Raw genomic sequence first — 14,094 nt, 5'->3', positions numbered from 1 at the left:
ATAGTATAGCATGTCGAAAACAGTCAAAAACAGTCATAGTATAGCATGTCAAAAACAGTCAAAAACAGTCATAATATAGCATGTCAAAAACAGTCATAGTATAGCATGTCGAAAACAGTCATAGTATAGCATGTCGAAAACAGTCATAGTATAGCATGTCGAAAAATGTTAAAAACAGTCATAGTATAGCATGTCAAAAACAGTCATAGTATAGCATGTCGAAAACAGTCAAAAACAGTCATAGTATAGCATGTCGAAAAATGTTAAAAACAGTCATAGTATAGCATGTCAAAAACAGTCATAGTATAGCATGTCGAAAACAGTCAAAAACAGTCATAGTATAGCATGTCGAAAACAGTCATAGTATAGCATGTCGAAAAATGTCGAAAACAGTCATAGTATAGCATGTCGAAAACAGTCAAAAACAGTCATAGTATAGCATGTCGAAAAATGTTAAAAACAGTCATAGTATAGCATGTCGAAAACAGTCATAGTATAGCATGTCGAAAACAGTCAAAAACAGTCATAGTATAGCATGTCGAAAACAGTCATAGTATAGCATGTCGAAAACAGTCATAGTATAGCATGTCGAAAAATGTTAAAAACAGTCATAGTATAGCATGTCGAAAACAGTCATAGTATAGCATGTCAAAAAATGTTAGAAACAGTCATAGTATAGCATGTCAAAAACAGTCAGAAACAGTCATAGTATAGCATGTCGAAAAAAGTCAAAAACAGTCATAGTATAGCATGTCGAAAACAGTCATAGTATAGCATGTCGAAAACAGTCATAGTATAGCATGTCGAAAACAGTCATAGTATAGCATGTCGAAAAATGTTAAAAACAGTCATAGTATAGCATGTCAAAAACAGTCATAGTATAGCATGTCGAAAACAGTCATAGTATAGCATGTCGAAAACAGTCAAAAACAGTCATAGTATAGCATGTCGAAAAATGTTAAAAACAGTCATAGTATAGCATGTCAAAAACAGTCATAGTATAGCATGTCAAAAACAGTCAAAAACAGTCATAGTATAGCATGTCGAAAAAAGTCAAAAACAGTCATAGTATAGCATGTCGAAAACAGTCAAAAACAGTCATAGTATAGCATGTCAAAAACAGTCAAAAACAGTCATAGTATAGCATGTCGAAAACAGTCAAAAACAGTCATAGTATAGCATGTCAAAAACAGTCATAATATAGCATGTCAAAAACAGTCATAGTATAGCATGTCGAAAAATGTTAAAAACAGTCATAGTATAGCATGTCGAAAACAGTCATAGTATAGCATGTCGAAAACAGTCAAAAACAGTCATAGTATAGCATGTCGAAAACAGTCGAAAACAGTCATAGTATAGCATGTCGAAAACAGTCAAAAACAGTCATAGTATAGCATGTCAAAAACAGTCAAAAACAGTCATAATATAGCATGTCAAAAACAGTCATAGTATAGCATGTCGAAAACAGTCAAAAACAGTCATAATATAGCATGTCAAAAACAGTCATAGTATAGCATGTCGAAAACAGTCATAGTATAGCATGTCGAAAACAGTCATAGTATAGCATGTCGAAAAATGTTAAAAACAGTCATAGTATAGCATGTCAAAAACAGTCAAAAACAGTCATAGTATAGCATGTCGAAAACAGTCAAAAACAGTCATAGTATAGCATGTCAAAAACAGTCATAGTATAGCATGTCGAAAACAGTCAAAAACAGTCATAGTATAGCATGTCGAAAACAGTCAAAAACAGTCATAGTATAGCATGTCGAAAAATGTTAAAAACAGTCATAGTATAGCATGTCGAAAACAGTCATAGTATAGCATGTCGAAAACAGTCAAAAACAGTCATAGTATAGCATGTCGAAAAAAGTCAAAAACAGTCATAGTATAGCATGTCGAAAACAGTCAAAAACAGTCATAGTATAGCATGTCGAAAACAGTCAAAAACAGTCATAGTATAGCATGTCAAAAACAGTCATAGTATAGCATGTCGAAAACAGTCATAGTATAGCATGTCGAAAACAGTCAAAAACAGTCATAGTATAGCATGTCGAAAACAGTCAAAAACAGTCATAGTATAGCATGTCGAAAAATGTTAAAAACAGTCATAGTATAGCATGTCAAAAACAGTCATAGTATAGCATGTCGAAAACAGTCAAAAACAGTCATAGTATAGCATGTCGAAAAAAGTCAAAAACAGTCATAGTATAGCATGTCGAAAACAGTCATAGTATAGCATGTCGAAAACAGTCATAGTATAGCATGTCGAAAACAGTCATAGTATAGCATGTCGAAAAATGTTAAAAACAGTCATAGTATAGCATGTCAAAAACAGTCATAGTATAGCATGTCGAAAAATGTTAAAAACAGTCATAGTATAGCATGTCAAAAACAGTCATAGTATAGCATGTCGAAAACAGTCAAAAACAGTCATAGTATAGCATGTCGAAAAAAGTCAAAAACAGTCATAGTATAGCATGTCGAAAACAGTCATAGTATAGCATGTCGAAAACAGTCATAGTATAGCATGTCGAAAACAGTCATAGTATAGCATGTCGAAAAATGTTAAAAACAGTCATAGTATAGCATGTCAAAAACAGTCATAGTATAGCATGTCGAAAACAGTCAAAAACAGTCATAGTATAGCATGTCGAAAAAAGTCAAAAACAGTCATAGTATAGCATGTCGAAAACAGTCATAGTATAGCATGTCGAAAACAGTCATAGTATAGCATGTCGAAAACAGTCAAAAACAGTCATAGTATAGCATGTCGAAAACAGTCATAGTATAGCATGTCGAAAACAGTCATAGTATAGCATGTCGAAAAATGTTAAAAACAGTCATAGTATAGCATGTCGAAAACAGTCATAGTATAGCATGTCAAAAAATGTTAGAAACAGTCATAGTATAGCATGTCGAAAAAAGTCAAAAACAGTCATAGTATAGCATGTCGAAAACAGTCAAAAACAGTCATAGTATAGCATGTCGAAAACAGTCAAAAACAGTCATAGTATAGCATGTCAAAAACAGTCATAGTATAGCATGTCGAAAACAGTCATAGTATAGCATGTCGAAAACAGTCAAAAACAGTCATAGTATAGCATGTCGAAAACAGTCAAAAACAGTCATAGTATAGCATGTCGAAAAATGTTAAAAACAGTCATAGTATAGCATGTCAAAAACAGTCATAGTATAGCATGTCGAAAACAGTCAAAAACAGTCATAGTATAGCATGTCGAAAAAAGTCAAAAACAGTCATAGTATAGCATGTCGAAAACAGTCATAGTATAGCATGTCGAAAACAGTCATAGTATAGCATGTCGAAAACAGTCATAGTATAGCATGTCGAAAAATGTTAAAAACAGTCATAGTATAGCATGTCAAAAACAGTCATAGTATAGCATGTCGAAAAATGTTAAAAACAGTCATAGTATAGCATGTCAAAAACAGTCATAGTATAGCATGTCGAAAACAGTCAAAAACAGTCATAGTATAGCATGTCGAAAAAAGTCAAAAACAGTCATAGTATAGCATGTCGAAAACAGTCATAGTATAGCATGTCGAAAACAGTCATAGTATAGCATGTCGAAAACAGTCATAGTATAGCATGTCGAAAAATGTTAAAAACAGTCATAGTATAGCATGTCAAAAACAGTCATAGTATAGCATGTCGAAAACAGTCAAAAACAGTCATAGTATAGCATGTCGAAAAAAGTCAAAAACAGTCATAGTATAGCATGTCGAAAACAGTCATAGTATAGCATGTCGAAAACAGTCATAGTATAGCATGTCGAAAACAGTCATAGTATAGCATGTCGAAAAATGTTAAAAACAGTCATAGTATAGCATGTCGAAAACAGTCATAGTATAGCATGTCAAAAAATGTTAGAAACAGTCATAGTATAGCATGTCAAAAACAGTCAGAAACAGTCATAGTATAGCATGTCGAAAAAAGTCAAAAACAGTCATAGTATAGCATGTCAAAAACAGTCATAGTATAGCATGTCGAAAACAGTCAAAACAGTCATAGTATAGCATGTCGTAAACAGTCAAAAACAGTCATAGTATAGCATGTCGAAAACAGTCAAAAACAGTCATAGTATAGCATGTCAAAAACAGTCATAGTATAGCATGTCGAAAACAGTCATAGTATAGCATGTCGAAAACAGTCAAAAACAGTCATAGTATAGCATGTCGAAAAATGTTAAAAACAGTCATAGTATAGCATGTCAAAAACAGTCAAAAACAGTCATAGTATAGCATGTCGAAAAAAGTCAAAAACAGTCATAGTATAGCATGTCGAAAACAGTCATAGTATAGCATGTCGAAAACAGTCATAGTATAGCATGTCGAAAAATGTTAAAAACAGTCATAGTATAGCATGTCGAAAACAGTCATAGTATAGCATGTCGAAAACAGTCAAAGTATAGCATGTCAAAAACAGTCAAAAACAGTCATAGTATAGCATGTCAAAAACAGTCAAAAACAGTCATAGTATAGCATGTCGAAAACAGTCAAAAACAGTCATAGTATAGCATGTCAAAAACAGTCATAATATAGCATGTCAAAAACAGTCATAGTATAGCATGTCAAAAACAGTCATAGTATAGCATGTCGAAAAATGTTAAAAACAGTCATAGTATAGCATGTCAAAAACAGTCAAAAACAGTCATAGTATAGCATGTCGAAAACAGTCATAGTATAGCATGTCGAAAACAGTCAAAGTATAGCATGTCAAAAACAGTCAAAAACAGTCATAGTATAGCATGTCGAAAAATGTTAAAAACAGTCATAGTATAGCATGTCGAAAACAGTCAAAAACAGTCATAGTATAGCATGTCAAAAACAGTCAAAAACAGTCATAATATAGCATGTCAAAAACAGTCATAGTATAGCATGTCGAAAAATGTTAAAAACAGTCATAGTATAGCATGTCGAAAACAGTCAAAAACAGTCATAGTATAGCATGTCGAAAAATGTTAAAAACAGTCATAGTATAGCATGTCGAAAACAGTCATAGTATAGCATGTCGAAAACAGTCAAAAACAGTCATAGTATAGCATGTCGAAAACAGTCGAAAACAGTCATAGTATAGCATGTCGAAAACAGTCAAAAACAGTCATAGTATAGCATGTCAAAAACAGTCAAAAACAGTCATAATATAGCATGTCAAAAACAGTCATAGTATAGCATGTCGAAAACAGTCATAGTATAGCATGTCGAAAACAGTCATAGTATAGCATGTCGAAAAATGTTAAAAACAGTCATAGTATAGCATGTCAAAAACAGTCATAGTATAGCATGTCGAAAACAGTCAAAAACAGTCATAGTATAGCATGTCGAAAAATGTTAAAAACAGTCATAGTATAGCATGTCAAAAACAGTCATAGTATAGCATGTCGAAAACAGTCAAAAACAGTCATAGTATAGCATGTCGAAAACAGTCATAGTATAGCATGTCGAAAAATGTCGAAAACAGTCATAGTATAGCATGTCGAAAACAGTCAAAAACAGTCATAGTATAGCATGTCGAAAAATGTTAAAAACAGTCATAGTATAGCATGTCGAAAACAGTCATAGTATAGCATGTCGAAAACAGTCAAAAACAGTCATAGTATAGCATGTCGAAAACAGTCATAGTATAGCATGTCGAAAAAAGTCAAAAACAGTCATAGTATAGCATGTCAAAAACAGTCAAAAACAGTCATAGTATAGCATGTCGAAAACAGTCATAGTATAGCATGTCGAAAAATGTTAAAAACAGTCATAGTATAGCATGTCGAAAAAAGTCAAAAACAGTCATAGTATAGCATGTCAAAAACAGTCAAAAACAGTCATAGTATAGCATGTCGAAAACAGTCATAGTATAGCATGTCGAAAAATGTCGAAAACAGTCATAGTATAGCATGTCGAAAACAGTCATAGTATAGCATGTCGAAAAATGTTAGAAACAGTCATAGTATAGCATGTCGAAAACAGTCATAGTATAGCATGTCGAAAACAGTCATAGTATAGCATGTCGAAAACAGTCAAAAACAGTCATAGTATAGCATGTCGAAAAATGTTAAAAACAGTCATAGTATAGCATGTCAAAAACAGTCATAGTATAGCATGTCGAAAACAGTCAAAAACAGTCATAATATAGCATGTCAAAAACAGTCAAAAACAGTCATAGTATAGCATGTCGAAAACAGTCATAGTATAGCATGTCGAAAACAGTCAAAAACAGTCATAGTATAGCATGTCGAAAAATGTTAAAAACAGTCATAGTATAGCATGTCGAAAAAAGTCAAAAACAGTCATAGTATAGCATGTCAAAAACAGTCAAAAACAGTCATAGTATAGCATGTCGAAAACAGTCATAGTATAGCATGTCGAAAAATGTCGAAAACAGTCATAGTATAGCATGTCGAAAACAGTCATAGTATAGCATGTCGAAAAATGTTAGAAACAGTCATAGTATAGCATGTCGAAAACAGTCATAGTATAGCATGTCGAAAACAGTCATAGTATAGCATGTCGAAAACAGTCAAAAACAGTCATAGTATAGCATGTCGAAAAATGTTAAAAACAGTCATAGTATAGCATGTCAAAAACAGTCATAGTATAGCATGTCGAAAACAGTCAAAAACAGTCATAATATAGCATGTCAAAAACAGTCATAGTATAGCATGTCGAAAACAGTCAAAAACAGTCATAGTATAGCATGTCGAAAAATGTTAGAAACAGTCATAGTATAGCATGTCGAAAACAGTCATAGTATAGCATGTCGAAAACAGTCATAGTATAGCGTGTCGAAAACAGTCAAAAACAGTCATAGTATAGCATGTCGAAAAATGTTAAAAACAGTCATAGTATAGCATGTCAAAAACAGTCATAGTATAGCATGTCGAAAACAGTCAAAACAGTCATAGTATAGCATGTCGAAAAAAGTCAAAAACAGTCATAGTATAGCATGTCGAAAACAGTCAAAAACAGTCATAGTATAGCATGTCAAAAACAGTCATAGTATAGCATGTCGAAAACAGTCATAGTATAGCATGTCGAAAACAGTCAAAAACAGTCATAGTATAGCATGTCGAAAACAGTCATAGTATAGCATGTCGAAAACAGTCAAAAACAGTCATAGTATAGCATGTCGAAAAATGTTAAAAACAGTCATAGTATAGCATGTCAAAAACAGTCATAGTATAGCATGTCGAAAACAGTCAAAACAGTCATAGTATAGCATGTCGAAAAAAGTCAAAAACAGTCATAGTATAGCATGTCGAAAACAGTCAAAAACAGTCATAGTATAGCATGTCAAAAACAGTCATAGTATAGCATGTCGAAAACAGTCATAGTATAGCATGTCGAAAACAGTCAAAAACAGTCATAGTATAGCATGTCGAAAAATGTTAGAAACAGTCATAGTATAGCATGTCGAAAACAGTCATAGTATAGCATGTCGAAAACAGTCATAGTATAGCATGTCGAAAACAGTCAAAAACAGTCATAGTATAGCATGTCGAAAAATGTTAAAAACAGTCATAGTATAGCATGTCGAAAAATGTTAAAAACAGTCATAGTATAGCATGTCAAAAACAGTCATAGTATAGCATGTCGAAAACAGTCAAAAACAGTCATAGTATAGCATGTCGAAAACAGTCATAGTATAGCATGTCGAAAAATGTTAAAAACAGTCATAGTATAGCATGTCAAAAACAGTCATAGTATAGCATGTCAAAAACAGTCAAAAACAGTCATAGTATAGCATGTCGAAAACAGTCAAAACAGTCATAGTATAGCATGTCGAAAACAGTCAAAAACAGTCATAGTATAGCATGTCGAAAACAGTCAAAAACAGTCATAGTATAGCATGTCGAAAACAGTCAAAAACAGTCATAGTATAGCATGTCGAAAACAGTCATAGTATAGCATGTCGAAAACAGTCAAAAACAGTCATAGTATAGCATGTCGAAAACAGTCAAAAACAGTCATAGTATAGCATGTCGAAAAATGTTAAAAACAGTCATAGTATAGCATGTCGAAAACAGTCATAGTATAGCATGTCGAAAACAGTCAAAAACAGTCATAGTATAGCATGTCGAAAAAAGTCAAAAACAGTCATAGTATAGCATGTCGAAAACAGTCAAAAACAGTCATAGTATAGCATGTCGAAAACAGTCAAAAACAGTCATAGTATAGCATGTCGAAAACAGTCAAAAACAGTCATAGTATAGCATGTCAAAAACAGTCATAGTATAGCATGTCGAAAACAGTCATAGTATAGCATGTCGAAAACAGTCAAAAACAGTCATAGTATAGCATGTCGAAAAAAGTCAAAAACAGTCATAGTATAGCATGTCGAAAACAGTCATAGTATAGCATGTCGAAAACAGTCATAGTATAGCATGTCGAAAAATGTTAAAAACAGTCATAGTATAGCATGTCGAAAACAGTCATAGTATAGCATGTCAAAAAATGTTAGAAACAGTCATGGTATAGCATGTCAAAAACAGTCAGAAACAGTCATAGTATAGCATGTCGAAAAAAGTCAAAAACAGTCATAGTATAGCATGTCGAAAACAGTCATAGTATAGCATGTCGAAAACAGTCAAAAACAGTCATAGTATAGCATGTCGAAAAATGTTAAAAACAGTCATAGTATAGCATGTCGAAAACAGTCATAGTATAGCATGTCGAAAACAGTCAAAAACAGTCATAGTATAGCATGTCGAAAAATGTTAAAAACAGTCATAGTATAGCATGTCAAAAACAGTCATAGTATAGCATGTCAAAAACAGTCAAAAACAGTCATAATATAGCATGTCAAAAACAGTCATAGTATAGCATGTCAAAAACAGTCATAGTATAGCATGTCGAAAAATGTTAAAAACAGTCATAGTATAGCATGTCAAAAACAGTCATAGTATAGCATGTCGAAAACAGTCAAAAACAGTCATAGTATAGCATGTCAAAAACAGTCATAGTATAGCATGTCGAAAACAGTCATAGTATAGCATGTCGAAAACAGTCAAAAACAGTCATAGTATAGCATGTCGAAAAATGTTAAAAACAGTCATAGTATAGCATGTCAAAAACAGTCATAGTATAGCATGTCAAAAACAGTCAAAAACAGTCATAATATAGCATGTCAAAAACAGTCATAGTATAGCATGTCAAAAACAGTCATAGTATAGCATGTCGAAAAATGTTAAAAACAGTCATAGTATAGCATGTCAAAAACAGTCATAGTATAGCATGTCGAAAACAGTCAAAAACAGTCATAGTATAGCATGTCAAAAACAGTCATAGTATAGCATGTCGAAAACAGTCATAGTATAGCATGTCGAAAACAGTCAAAAACAGTCATAGTATAGCATGTCGAAAACAGTCATAGTATAGCATGTCGAAAACAGTCAAAAACAGTCATAGTATAGCATGTCAAAAACAGTCATAGTATAGCATGTCAAAAACAGTCATAGTATAGCATGTCAAAAACAGTCATAGTATAGCATGTCGAAAAATGTTAAAAACAGTCATAGTATAGCATGTCAAAAACAGTCAAAAACAGTCATAGTATAGCATGTCAAAAAATGTTAAAAACAGTCATAGTATAGCATGTCGAAAACAGTCAAAAACAGTCATAGTATAGCATGTCGAAAAAAGTCAAAAACAGTCATAGTATAGCATGTCGAAAACAGTCATAGTATAGCATGTCGAAAACAGTCATAGTATAGCATGTCGAAAACAGTCAAAGTATAGCATGTCGAAAACAGTCATAGTATAGCATGTCTATGATAGTTCTTCTTTGTGTTCCAGGATTTGGGTCGTCAGCTTTATGAGCCACATCTGAGCGAGGGAGTCCCCTTTCTTTGTCCTCACAAGCCAAATCTTTTACACGACTGATTACTGACTTCCATGTTCTATTGTTGTGTTGTGAATAAATATATTTATGAATGACTTTTTAACTGGTCTGGTCTCCCATTTCCATCTCAGCACCGCACTGTCACAAGTCATAAAAAAGTCATAGTATGTAATTAAAGGGCTGATTATCTTTTTTAAAGAACAAAACAAAAAAATTATATTAGCAATACCAGTACTCTTCAAAGTGATAGCGATACAAACCAATAAAGTGCTTTGTTTGATACCTACCCTCCCTCGATACACGTTTATTTTCGTATAACACGTTTTAGGCCTGAAGATGTATACACTGTATCTTCACAACCCTAACACCTATAAATCGTGTGTGGTAAGAGGCTGAATGTGAAGCGTCCGTATCGTGACTGAATAGATTGGAATAAGTGTAAAGGGAGATGGATGAGACTGTCGCAAGCCGACTCAACGCAAACACACTTTTTCCCCCTCTCAGCCCTGGAGGTATAACTGACCTCCCTTCAAAAGACGGAGCTTAAAACAATCGCCAAAAAGAGTGAAAGAAGTGCTGGGTTGTGGTGGGCGTCAGTCAACCAGTCAGTCAGGCAAAGGCCTCGTTGTCTCCCACTCTAGATAACAGGTACCCTGAACTAGTTTCTACAAAGCTGAGTCGGAGATTTAATGCAATATAAAGCCTCTGGGCCCTTTTAGCAATTTGGAGTCAACACACAAATATGCCCACGCTCAACTGGAAAGACTTTCCATCCCTTCCCCTTCATGTGCAAATGTACTGAATGGAGGTGTGTAAGTATGTGATAGTGTGTGCTCAGTTTTCCTACTGAATTCCTCCCACAACTCCCTCCCAGTCCCAGTAAAGAAACTCCCAGTACTAGCTTTTCTTTCCGCATAACTGCCCATTCAAATTGCAATCTCCCAACGTGGTGCCTACCTATGCTGTGTGGGGGATGAGGAACGCAAGTCATTTAACACACGATGATCATTCAGTAAAGTGAAGAGTTATTGATACCTTGCAGATTGGCAAATGTGGTCCTTTGTGACAGCAGGGAAAAGTTCTTTACCATTACATCACACCGTATGGCAATGATGCAACATAAAGTTTTCTCCAGATGCCAGCAATGCCTTCTTCAATATTAAGAGTGCTGCTCTTGTGATAAGAGTGCTGCTCTTTAGTATTTTTCAGCTGTGGTAGAGTTAGCAGCTTGTGAAGGCTCAGTGTTTGTTATACCGACATCAGCGTTGGCATGCGTCGCATATCTGAAACATTAAAAGAGGGAGAGATTAAAATATACAGTGATATCCTGAGACGGTGGGGAATGAAAATATATTTTATCCTTAAAACTGTTTTTGTCGAGCCAGTTTAGCTGAAGTCTTTCTATTTTATAAACATGGGGATTGCAGGGTGAGATGTTGCTGTATTAACACATCCTGTTCCATTCAAATTAAAAGTCAAATCACTTCAGCAAAAGATAGCTACTTAGTATCATATTAAAGACGTTTTTTCACGAATGTCCTTATACAAACCTGACCATTGTTCTAAAAACCGAAGGTGAAAGCGAATAGTTAGATTTGCCATTAAAACAGAGAATGTGAGCTGAAGCCAGATAAATAAAGAAACGGCAGCCCCTAAGCTACAAGGCCTGAGGCTATTGCATTGCTAACAGGCATACAGCCACCCAGCTGCCCCAGCAGGGTGGAATATATCAGGTAGCCTATTCCTGACAGCTGATTTAGCTCCCTCTTAATGAGCTCCGCTGCAAAACACACACAGTCTGTTACATAACACCATAAATAGCATGCACAGTAAGAAGCAGACTGCAAACGCTGGCAGAATCTTGTGAAATCAAGAGATGTTGCATTCAGTACACAATGCATCACTAGCAGTAGTTGAAAGTGTTGCGAGACTACCCATTAATGTGAAGAACTCTTTAGGCCTATACTTAATATTTAAACCACTTGTTTTAGGAAATGATATAACACTGTAATAGTAGAAGCATACTTAAGACAAGGTTATGATAAAGTATGAAGTAGTTTTATTTGTGCTTATGAATAATCTGTTTTTTTGATACAGCAGTTACAGTAGATGCAATGTCACTTTATTCATTTAACTTTACACATTCTAATGTTGTTGAGCCTTAAGTGTTAATATACTGAAATGTCATGCAGTGACAACAGTGTTTCAATTAAAAGGCTCACTTTCTGTATTGTTCCCTTTGTCGACAAGACAAGAAAATACCTTGAAAATCTTAAAAAGACCAAAACAAACTGTTATTTTGTCTCTCAATACTTCTTAACCTCCTTACCCTGTTTGTTCTTTCTGGTGATTAAAAAAATCTGTAATAACGGGTCACAAATATATAGTAAACATTTTTTAAAAGGCTGAATAATTCCGTAACACAGCTGGCCACTGTGTTTCTAGTAAATAGTGCATTTGTTGGGGGACTACTTTCAGCTGTGGGTTAATACACATTTGGCGCTAGAGTGAATATCTACAGCAGCAGGGCGGTGCACGATCGACTCAAAATAAACTTCAGTGTTTTTAATAGTTTTTGGATAATAATGAGGCTCTATGTGAAGCTAACTCACGCTCTGGCTTAACAGACAATACTATAAAAGAATCAAATTACTGTTGGTTTATAATTAAATAGAAGGACACAGTCCTTTTATTTGTGCTCATGAATAAGCAGTTATGTGATGCAGCAGTTAAATTAGTGGCAATGTCAGTAGGGCTTGTAATTGATCTAATTTCACGTTATTCAATTATTTACATAGTAATCTTGTAGGCCCTTATGGGTAAAACCCATATAAGGAATATAGTGCAGTTTGTGCTAGTGCTAGTGTAAACTAAGTGACAATATAATAAGCAACACTGTAACAATTCATGAAAACTAAAGTGGTCTAGGCGCAGTGTTACTGAAAATCAGATTCTGACCTTAGCAAGACTTGCTTGGAAGTATATATGTTCTGACAACACAGATGTCAGAGGGAACCCTCAGGACCCCAGCCTGTCACCGCGGGCTAGCCAAGGGGGGCTAAATTAATCTCGACTAGGCCAGTAGGGGAAGGGGTCACAGTTCACTGTGTACGCCCCGCTGCTTCAGCACCGGCTGACAGGCCACAGGAGTCTGGAAGTCCATGATGTACTGGCATTTGCTGGGCTCCTTCACCGATCGCAGAGCTGTCTCTGTTCCGCATGTCAATGTGACCTAGAAAAGCACAAAGAGAGAGAAGTTGAGGCGGCGCAGGGAGAGGAGCCGACGTTAGCCCGAGTCAAGCGCAACGCTAGCTTCATCTCCCAAAGAAGACGCTGTCCCACCTCTTGTTTTAGTCATTTTCTCAGCAATTTCAAACTTTTCTGAAGAAATGGGATTCACTGAAAATAGTAGATTCATGCAACAAAAAGAAAGAAAAATAATCAGGTCCGTTTCAAGTAAAAACACTGTACATGAGGAGTTTCATCACATTCCCCACGTGTGAACCGTGATTACCGCTGTCATGACCGTAATCGGCGACTTTGACACCTTCTGCCAGAGAGCAGAAGGGAAAACTTATTTTACTTCTAGGGGGGTTTCCATAGCAACCCCTCACATCACATACTGCACCCCGAGCAGACAATCCCTCTGGCGAACACAAGCACCTGGAGAGGGACAGAGAGATGAAGAATGACAGGTACTGTTGTACGAAAGTCTCAGGCTGGAACAGCTGGGGACTTGGTTTTCTCCCACACTTGTTACATCACTTAATAACTTGCACAGTTAACTAAGTCTCATGTGTGTGCATGATTATTGGTGACGCAATAGCTCGATGTTGAGGCAGCTTGCGTTGTATCGACTCTTACCGATGATGTCATCGGGGTTATTTTAGCTTTGACTTTGAGACTACTCATTTAAAGACAGAAAGCCTGAACCACAACCTGAAAGTGTGAAGCCCGTAAGAGGTAGGCAGGCTGGGATGGTCTAATGAAAGACGATATCACCTTTGCAACATGGGAAATGTAGTACCTAGTTTTAGAGCTTGAGCCACACGAGGGACGAAAAATCACGATATCTTGGCTTCTGCCACATCACTTCTGTCCATTCTGTCCCTTTAAGACATGAACGTTTAAACATTCTCAACAAAACAAATTACCCCACAATGTACATCAGAATAAAAGCTGGTTTGTTTGTTAAATGCCCAATCTAAGTTTCTTTTAGCAGTGTTTAGTACAATATCATC

General features: G+C 35.3%; 1 protein-coding gene across 1 annotated transcript in view; it reads right to left on the bottom strand.

Annotated features, from left to right (window-relative positions):
- Positions 1-12,947: 12,947 nt before the first annotated feature.
- The window catches only part of LOC306714569 (glucosidase 2 subunit beta-like), a gene marked incomplete at its 3' end in the record, with an annotated part of 87,082 nt that continues 85,935 nt past the window's right edge, over positions 12,948-14,094 (bottom strand). The window contains exon 15 of the mRNA XM_079184616.1: positions 12,948-13,085. Within this exon, the coding sequence (XP_079040742.1) occupies positions 12,948-13,085 (138 nt within the window). The remainder of the gene's footprint in view (positions 13,086-14,094) is intronic.

Source organism: Pholis gunnellus (genome assembly GCF_910591455.1).
Source record: "Pholis gunnellus genome assembly, chromosome: 23".
Classification (NCBI taxonomy): Eukaryota; Metazoa; Chordata; class Actinopteri; order Perciformes; family Pholidae; genus Pholis; species Pholis gunnellus.
This window is presented reverse-complemented; position numbering and strand designations above follow the sequence as displayed.